General features: G+C 41.5%; 1 protein-coding gene across 1 annotated transcript in view; it reads right to left on the reverse strand.

The window, feature by feature from the left end:
* Positions 1–6187, reverse strand: part of ube2ql1 (ubiquitin conjugating enzyme E2 QL1) — a 47483-nt gene extending 41296 nt beyond the window's left edge. Inside the window, exon 1 of the mRNA XM_078228504.1 lies at positions 4924–6187. Within this exon, the coding sequence (XP_078084630.1) occupies positions 4924–5652 (729 nt within the window). The 5' untranslated portion in view covers positions 5653–6187. The remainder of the gene's footprint in view (positions 1–4923) is intronic.
* Positions 6188–9447: the final 3260 nt, after the last annotated feature.

Below are 9447 nucleotides of genomic sequence, written 5' to 3' on the forward strand. Positions count from 1 at the left end.
AATAAACAAGCTTTTTGCACTAAGATAGCATTCCTGTTAATGGTGGAACTGAAAATAGTGATAATAATTAAACTAAAATCTAACCTTGTATGTATCATTTTCCTACTTTGATGTATTTTATTGTTAATCCATTTTGAGTAAAAGTCTAAATCATTTCATGGTTGAGTTGCCAAAATGTTCTCTGTGCTTCAATGCAAAACAGAGACTCGTCAGAGCAAATTATTTATTTCAGTTAAACAGCAATCAGAAGCAGTGACACTTTCTCTCAATCAGATGCAGGCAAACTTGAGCGATGGATGAATAATTGTCAGGACAGGAAGCAGACCTGCTATTCCTGTAACTTTGATTCAGTACTCCCTGGTTGTGAGGTAGGTGCTGCACTACCTGTGCTCCGAGGTTGCCCAGACATTTTACTGTTTTTATTTAATTAACTACAATTTTATTAATCATATTCTCTCAATTAATTTCTTCCAAGTTTAATCGATTTAACATGATAGATTTTAAGTGTCCTATTGTAAACTTCCCCATTAGAAATTGGTGTACATTAGATATTGCATTTTCAACTCGCACATTTTATTCTACCTCAACTTTTTCATCAAAGTACCACATTTAGTCTTAATGGTATTTAAATGAGTAATTTCACCATTAGCACCATTTTTTAAAACAGTTCCAAAACATTATAAAATTTAATATTTTTCTATTGTCTACTTTGTGTTTTGATTTGAAAATGTTCCTATTAAACAGGGAAAGTTGAGATATTTATGAGGCGGCATTTCTGATCCTGACAATATAAGAGAATCACATTAACATTGGTAGGAACGCCCAAACCAGATGTGCTTCAATGTTTTTCATATTTCAGCTGTGTTAACTCAGCTCCTCACAATTAGGCCAAAGCTAATTCCCTTGACTATATTAGTGCTTACTGGGTCAGCATTAAATTCCAAAAATATTTCCTATCCATAAAAGAAAGGAAGGTTGTTAAACTTCGTTGTGATTTTTGAAAAGAATTGATGGAAAGACCTCCAAGGATCTCTAAGAACAAATGAAACATACTTGTTTTATCTTGTATTTTTATTGCAGGTAAGTTTGGCATCCGTTTTGTGCATCACACTATAACCACTTGAATAGCAAATCATACTACTTTTAGTAGTTATGGTTGGGGTTAGAATGCTGAGAAGAACACTGGGAAAACTTTCTGCTCTTCTTCAAATAGTACGACCAAAAAAGACAGATGGAGCCTCAGCTCAACATTTCAACTGATGGGCATCAGAGTAACAATGCAGCAGTCCCATGTGGGATAGGTATCAGGAGTATCAACTCCTGCTGGTTTACCTATTGGACCTTGTACCAAAAGGAAAGTAAAACAATGGACTGAATTCAATGGAGGAAGCAATAACTCTGATAGAAAGCCGGGCAACCCTGTCATGACCATTTCCAGAAAGCATGACATTATTAATTGCTGGCATCTGGACTTGAATCCCTTTAAGTTTGAAGATCCAGTTCCAACAGCTGACGGCTGGCAGCTCTTCAGTCCCAACAGCACCACCAAGAGTGGTGGACACTGCTGGGATTGCAACTGGCCAAGAACAGCGAACATGATGGAGACCCCAGAATCCAAGTGGTCATCACCCAGGAAGCCTGAAAAGCAAACATGATGTGGGCTCCTGTGGAGTTCTTCATTCAATGGCCTGATTTGGAGATTCAGCATCAGGATGGTGGGGGAGGGGGGAGTGAGGGGGGTCACCTCCTGCCCTTGCTGCCTATTCACACCCCTGCAAACCCCTCCTCGTTGACCCCATCCCACCCTCACTCACCTGTGGCCTCGGGTATGTCGTTGATCTGTGGCCTCTGTTGGGTTTACTGCCCAGTAAAGAAGTCTCACAACACTAGGTTAAAGTCCAGCAGGTTTATTTGATGGCATTTGGTTTACTGCCAGCAACTGTCACTGCTTCCCGCTGGCACTGTTTGCATTGGACAGCTGCCGGCTTCTGATTGGCCTTCAGCTGTTGGGAGGTGGGATTTCCTTGATCCTAGGGAAGGCCTGCCACTGGCCATTTAAGTGCCTGATTGGCACTTAATACACTGGGCCTTTCCCAAAGGAGGCAATATGGGCTCTTGCCGGCTCTCCAGCTGGCAAGTGGGACCTCCATCATCTGAATTATGGACTGCCTGAAGTCTCTGATGTAGAGGAACAGATATCTGAAGTAAGTACTCATGTTAATAAAGCCATAAAAAGGAAAATAAAGGTTTATTTCTAGATGGGTATAACTGAAAAGCACTGAGGTTACATTAAACTTGTATGGAACCTTGGGTGGACTACATTTAAGAGCACTAATAACTGTTGTCTGAAAAAATGAGACTGGTTGCTAGCAATCATTCTGCTATCGCCAGTTACATCTTTTCTACAGGCATCTTTTATTTCCTTACTTATTCCATTACCACTCCACACTTTTGCCTTGCACCATCATCCTTTTTATTATTTAATCTCAACTGCCTTCCATTCTGTCAGAGATCTTCTGTTTTGCTTTATTTCTGCCCTGCACTTGCTTAAAAATCTGCTATATATATATTATATATATATATCTGACCTTTTCTAGTTCGGATGAAAGGTCCTTGATCTGAAATGTTAATTTTGTTTCTTCCTCCACATATGCTGTTTGGCCTGCTGAATATTTCCAGCACTTTGTTTTTATTTCGGATTTCAAGCATCCACAGTATTTTGCCTTAGTGCCGATAACCCCCTGGTTAAGTCCACACATTCACCACTTAGTACATGTTGTGCAATTGACAAATTAGGAATATTCAAACAGACATTGTGTGGTGTTCAGAAAGCACAGTAATAAATATACTTCCAGCAGTTAGTAAATAGAGGGAAGTTGGACCAGGCTGCAGCTGGACAAGTCCCACCATTTCTCCCTCTGATACTCAACCATCAGCTGAGGATACCTAGTACCATACCAACAGAAGAACATGACAATTCCCAGCTCATTCGGGGGAAAATACTGAATAATTCAAGACAGTACTGCCCCCTTCTTTTTGAAAAACTAGATAAATGGGAACAGAAATACCCTATTCAAATACTTTATTCCTTTAGTGGTTGTTATCAGTGGTTATGCAGCAAAACAATTTCATTTCACAGTCTCTGCCACTATCCAATAAAAATTTAAAGTTTTGCAATATGTAGAGAATCAAACATGACAGGAGCGTCTAACTGACAATTTCTCCATGCTCTGTGAACCTGCAGAAAAAAATCATACTAATTGCTCCCACCCCCATGCACATTAGCTGTGGCACAGATGAGGCAGAGTGCAGTTTATCATCCTCGCTGTTTTGGGTAAAGCTGAAATGAGGCCAAAATTTGCAAAGCAAGCATCTCACTGCTGTACTGAAAGTGATCCTTGCTTTTCTAGTCAAAGAGCAGCAAATGAGTTTTCTAAAATTGCATCTGTACATCAAAAGTGCCTGTAACTTGACTTGCTATCGCATCCATTTGTACAGCCAATAATTGAAGGAGGAAGCTACTGTCTCAAATCCTTTGATATAGTGTAAAAACTTACATTAATACAAGTTTAGCTTGGTAAATGCTGACAACAATGTATTTTGCTAACTTGATGAAGTTGAATAATTGGCATCAATCATTCACATCAAATTCTAATAAAAATTGGCATTTACTGTGTTCTATTAGGCTAATAAAATTATATTCTGATTAATTTGTACCTATTGACAGAAACAAGTGATATTTCACACCTGAGTGTTCTACAACATTTGCAGTTCTAAATATGCCAGAGCCAAACTGCATAATGTTGCTGACTTCGGTACGTAAAACAAAATGTCACTGGCTAAAATCTACTGGTTCCATTTTGAGTCACTAGTATTCCTACTTTTGCTTTATTTTGAACAAGTGTGTTGTCCTATGCTATATATAAATTAAGTCAATTTAAAAACTACATTTAAATAATCATGAAATCACAAAGGAATAAGATATGAAATATTTCTCATGTAAAATTCCAATCATACATAAGAAATGTATTTATGCTGTATGGGTTAATAATATAAAAGTACATTACATGTTATTCCATTGCAACACATGTGTTATTTAGTTATTGAGTTAGCTGAAACTTGTATTATTCACTGATACTACAAGAGTGGCTTGCAGCCTGAACATAAAAAAACACAAGATAGTTCACCAATAGGTGAATGCTGAGCCCCTGGGGAAGAAATTGTTACAAGTGATAAACAAAAACTTGGCTGAAGAAGGATTTGAGGTTTATTTTAAGAAGGAGCAGACAAGCAGTGGAATTTAGGAAGGAGAATCCAATAAGGAGTACTGAATTGCACATTTGTCAAATTGTAATGGATTCAGCCTTTTATTAATAGTGCAAAAACAAAAGTAGCTCATAACAGTTAATATTAAGTTAATCATTAGGTAACTATATTTATAATTGTTGGCCTATTTGTATGTATCAAAGCATTCATGAGAAACGTCTGCATTTAATTCTCAATCATAAAGTATGAAATGACTTTTTTTTACTGAGTGGGCCAAGCTTCCTGCCATAGCATATTTTGATTGTGACAAAATTAGGAGATAATAAAATTCAGTCAAAGTATAGGTATAATGAAGCAATACTTGGTTGTCTACTACAAAAATAATCAATATATTTACATGACTGATCAAATAAAATTGGGTGTGCGGGTATCTGGCAGAATCGTAGCTGGCATGAGGTCAATATTGATGTCTGGAGGTTGATGAACAGCAGGACACTGAGTATTTATAAATAATTTTTAATAGTGAAATACATGTGGGTCATCATGGGGCAAAATGAAAGTATGGAAGATGGTGAGTTTCTTTAGTTTTAATGTATATATATTATGAATGATTACTGGCAGTGGGGAGACAGATGTTGGCATTATGTCAGGTCTTACCTGTCCTTTGACCAGACTGGCTGCGAACTGCCTCATGACTGCCTCCACAGTGTAGGCGCTAGACCAACCCCGCGGGGTCAGCAGCTCCATGCAGATCGCTCCTCCGTCCAGCACGTAGCCGTTCTCCAGCCGGGGGCTCAGCACCCTCATGAAGGGTGGCGAGAAGGGGAAGTTATCCGGGAAGTTGAGGTTGAGCAGGATGCACTCGGTGCTCGTCTCCTTCATGTCCTGCCACAGCGCCGAGTCCTTGTCCACCTGCAGCAGCTTGACATTCCACTCGAAGAGGTTGTCCTCCACCAGCTCCACGCTGATGAAGTGGTCGGTCAGTTTGCGGATATCCTGCAGCTCCTTCATGAGCCTGCGGCTGCGGACCTGGGCGCAGTGCTGCTTGTTGGGGGGCTGCCCAGGGATGGAGCTGCTGCTGCCGCCGCTGCTGCTGCTGGCCGGGGGCACCTTGCTTCCAGCCTGCTGCTTGTCCTTGTTGCTGTCCTTGGTGGAGGGGGGTTGCTCAGACCTCTTGTGGTTGTGTTGCTGCTGGTGGTTGCTGTGGTAGTGGTGATGGTGATCAGACTGGAGCAGGATGCTCTCGTTACTCGAGGAGTTGCACTGCTTGTTGGCATTTTTCTGGCTGCCGCTTTTAGTCGCCTTGCGGGAGCCTTGGTGTTTTGCACCATCGGTGTCTCGATCGTGGAGGCGAATTAGACCAATCTTCCGGAGCAGGGTGGCCATCTCTTGGCAAATCGACAAGTTTTTTTTTCTCTCTTTCCACCCCCCAAAAAAATTAAAAATCCTGAAGAATAATGTTGGAGGAAAGTGGTCGAGGCGCGAAGAGAAAAAAATGCAGTTTGGCACAACTCATTAGAACGAAATCATGTCTTTTTTTAAAAAAAGAAATCCCATTAATAGAATAAGCGATCGACGGGAATATCTCAGCCCGTGTAATTAAAATAAAGTATTAATTCGTAGTCAGCAAACTGAGCGCTCCTTTACAAGAATGCACGATGGCAAAAAAAGTCCTTTCTGTTTGTGGCTCTGCCGGGTGTTCTAAGATCTTGCGAAGGGGGGAAAAAAACAAATAAACACTCTCCAAGAATGAAATAGGAATAAAATAGATCAACCTGTGAAGCTCCGGCCCAGCGCGGTGTCTCCTGACTGTAGCAGAGCTGGAGGAGATGTGCTTGGGTGCGGATCAGCTCTGGGGTGGGCTCTGAGCGCTTGTCATGGCTGTGAAGCTCCCTCTCTCTGGCTGCCCCGGCTCAGCAATGGGGAAGCTGCCTGTGCACTGGTGCTCCGGACCTGACGTCCAGAGCGAAGCTTTAATAAATTAAACACCGACTTGCACGTCAGTCTCCCTGCTGCCTGCGACGCCAACCCCCGCACTGAGATATATCACCAGTGCGAATCACAAAAGGAAAACAGCCTCCCCTCCCTCCCTCTCCTACCCTGCTTAAATTAAAATTCAAAGAGCATCTGACTCCTCGGCTCGATTTTCCATGCACCGGTTTAAAGGGTCTCTAATCCCTGCCCCCTTTTTGTGCCTTGGCTGGCAATTTGCATTATTTTCAAATCATTAGTAACACAAAGGAAATACAGGACTCGGGGCTGGAGGGGGATCAATTAGGACACATTCAGTAAAGTCACCCTGCACACCAGTTTCTGAACAGGAGATGCTACGGTTCAAACGGTGCATTCGTGCTTTTAAAGGTGCACCCGCCTTCCATTTTAATTTTTCCAAGAAGAAATGTTTGGCAAATCTTGCCTTCATTTGTTTACAGGTGCACAATACGGTGTAAATACTGGCAATGTTCATGGCAGCATTGTGAATTATGTTAATTTGCAATGAAAACACCTTCTGTCTTTGTTTGTCATTCTTACCCAAATAAAAAGGTTTAATGACCAACTTTCTCCTAAAAACGGCCCCTTTAAAATTTCCACAAATCCTGAAAAGCGCACCCAGCCTGTAATTTATCACATCCTCGCTACAATGTAATAAACAGTAATCAAACAACAACTTCCATTAATGTAGCACTAATACGTAGTAAAACATCTCAAGGCACTTTACAGGATCTATTACCAGACAACTGAACAACATAAGGAGTTATTAGGACAGATGGCCAAAAGCTTGGACAAAGAGAGATGTTTTCAGGAGCGTTTTAGAGGAAAGAAGGGTAGGTGGAGAGGTTAATGGAGGGAGTTCCAGGGGGGTTTGGGCAGCTGACGGCCTGGTGGAGCAATTAAACTGGGGATGCTTAGAAAGGTCAGAATTGGAAGAGATGAGAAATCTCAGAAGTTTGTAGGGCTGGAAGAGGTATAGTGATGGTTACAGGAAGGGGCAAGGGCTCAGAAGGATTTGAAAACAAGAATGAGAATTTTAAATTTGAGGCATTGCTTAGCCAGGAGCCAAAATACATCCACGAGCACAAGGGTGTTTTGCAAAGGAGACTTGGTGGTGAGAGTTAGGGCATCAGAAGCAGAGCATTTATTGGTGAGTAGAATGTGGGTGGCTGGCTAGGACTGCAATAAAATAGTCAAGTCTAGATGTAACAAAAACATGGATGAGGATTTCAACAGCAGATAAACTGAGGTAGGGACAGAGTCAGGCAACGTTTTGGAGGTGGAAATATGTGGGTCTTTGTGATGGCACATGCAGATATTTGATCAGAATATTATATCAGGGTCAAATATGACATCAAGTTTGCGAACAGCCTAATTCAACATTAGACAGTTGCAAAGGGGAGGGATGGAGTCAGTAGCTAGGAGATGGAGTTTGTGGCAGGGACTGATGATAATGGCTTAACAATATTTGGCTTGAGGTAACTTCTGCTCAGCCAGCACTGGATGTCAAACAAAAGCAGGCTGACAATTTAGAGACAATGGAGGTGTTGAAAGAGGTGGCTGGGGTTGTCAGTGTACATCTGGAGCTATCCATTGTTAGCACTGGTGCCTGACTCACCAGGGGCTCAGGTGGAATTCCAGCCTCGGGTTAATGTCTGTGCGGAGTTTGCACATTCTCCCCGTGTCTGCGTGGGTTTCCTTCTGGTGCTCCAGTTTCCTCCTACACTCCTAAGTTGTGTAGGCAAGGTTGATTGGCCATGCTAAATTGTTCCCAGATGTCACAGAGATTGGCAGGGTAAATGCATGGGGTTTCAGGGATAGAGCCTGGGTGGGATTGTTGTCGGTGCAGGCTTGATGGGCCAAATGGCCTCTTTCTATGATTGTGTTGTTGGATGATATCACTAAAGGCAGCATGTAGATGCAAAATAGGAAGGGATCAAAGATTTTAAAAGCATTTAGACAGTTACATGGGTAGGATGGATATAGAGGGATTTGGGCCAAATGCGGACAATTGGGACTAGCTTAGTGGTTAAAAAAAAGGGCGGCATGGACAAGTTGAGCTGAAGGGCCTGTTTTCATGCTGTAAACCTTTATGATTCTATGACTCTATAGATCCTTGGGGGATTCCAGAGGTAACTATGCTAAAGTGGACGAATGCAACCAGCTCGAGCAGTCTGACCCAGCTGGATGATGGAAGAGAGGCTTTGGTGTGGATGGGGCATGGTTGGTCAACCCGGTTGATGGCTACAGATAAAGAAGGATGATGAGGGATGATTTACCATTGTCACATTCATACAGGGTATAATTTGTGACACTGATATGGGGCATTTGAATACTGTGGCTTCTAATAGAGTGATTCAAACATGAAGCTACTGTAACAATCAGCATGGATACGTGAGCCAAGCACTTTGGGAAGGGAGGAAAAAACAGAAAATGCTGAAAACACTCAGCAACTCTGACAGCATCTGTAGAGAGAGAAACAGAGTTAACATTTCAGGTCAATCACAATTCATCAGAATTCATGAAAATAGTTAAAGATATAACAGATTTTAAGCTCCACAGAGGGAAGCTGAGAGGAAGAATAAACAAAAGAGATCAGTGATAGGATGAAAGACTGATTAAATAACAAAAAGGATGATGATGCAAAAGAAGGTAGTACAAGTAAAGAAACAAGAGAGGTCTGGAGAATCTGTATTTGGCAACAGCAGAATTATTACCATCAGCTGCTGCATTAAAACAAGGGGAACAGGGATTATGATTGAAATTGTTGAACTCAATGTTGAATATGGAAAGCTGTAAAGTGCCTAAATGAAAGATGAGTTGCTATTCCTTGACCTTCCATTGAACTATTTTGGGACAGTAGGAGGCCAAGGACAGAGAGATCAGAGTATGAATGGGAGAGAATTAAAATGATAATTGAATAGAAACTCAGGGTCACACTTGCACTGAGATGTTCACCAAAACAATCAACTAATCTCTGTTTGGTCTCTCTCGTCTAGCAGAGGTCAGACTGTGAGCAGCAAATACATTAAATTCAAAGAAGTACAATTAAATTGCTGTTTCAGCTGTGAAGTGTGTTTGGTACCCTGGGTGTTGTTTTTCGCTCCCAAAAGTTGATTCAATACCAAACAGCCTGTGCGTTGAAACATCAAAATCCCTGTGAAAATCTCATGATACTGATTTTAAAGT

The sequence above is a fragment of the Mustelus asterias genome, chromosome 2, assembly GCF_964213995.1.
Source record: "Mustelus asterias chromosome 2, sMusAst1.hap1.1, whole genome shotgun sequence".
Taxonomy (NCBI): Eukaryota; Metazoa; Chordata; class Chondrichthyes; order Carcharhiniformes; family Triakidae; genus Mustelus; species Mustelus asterias.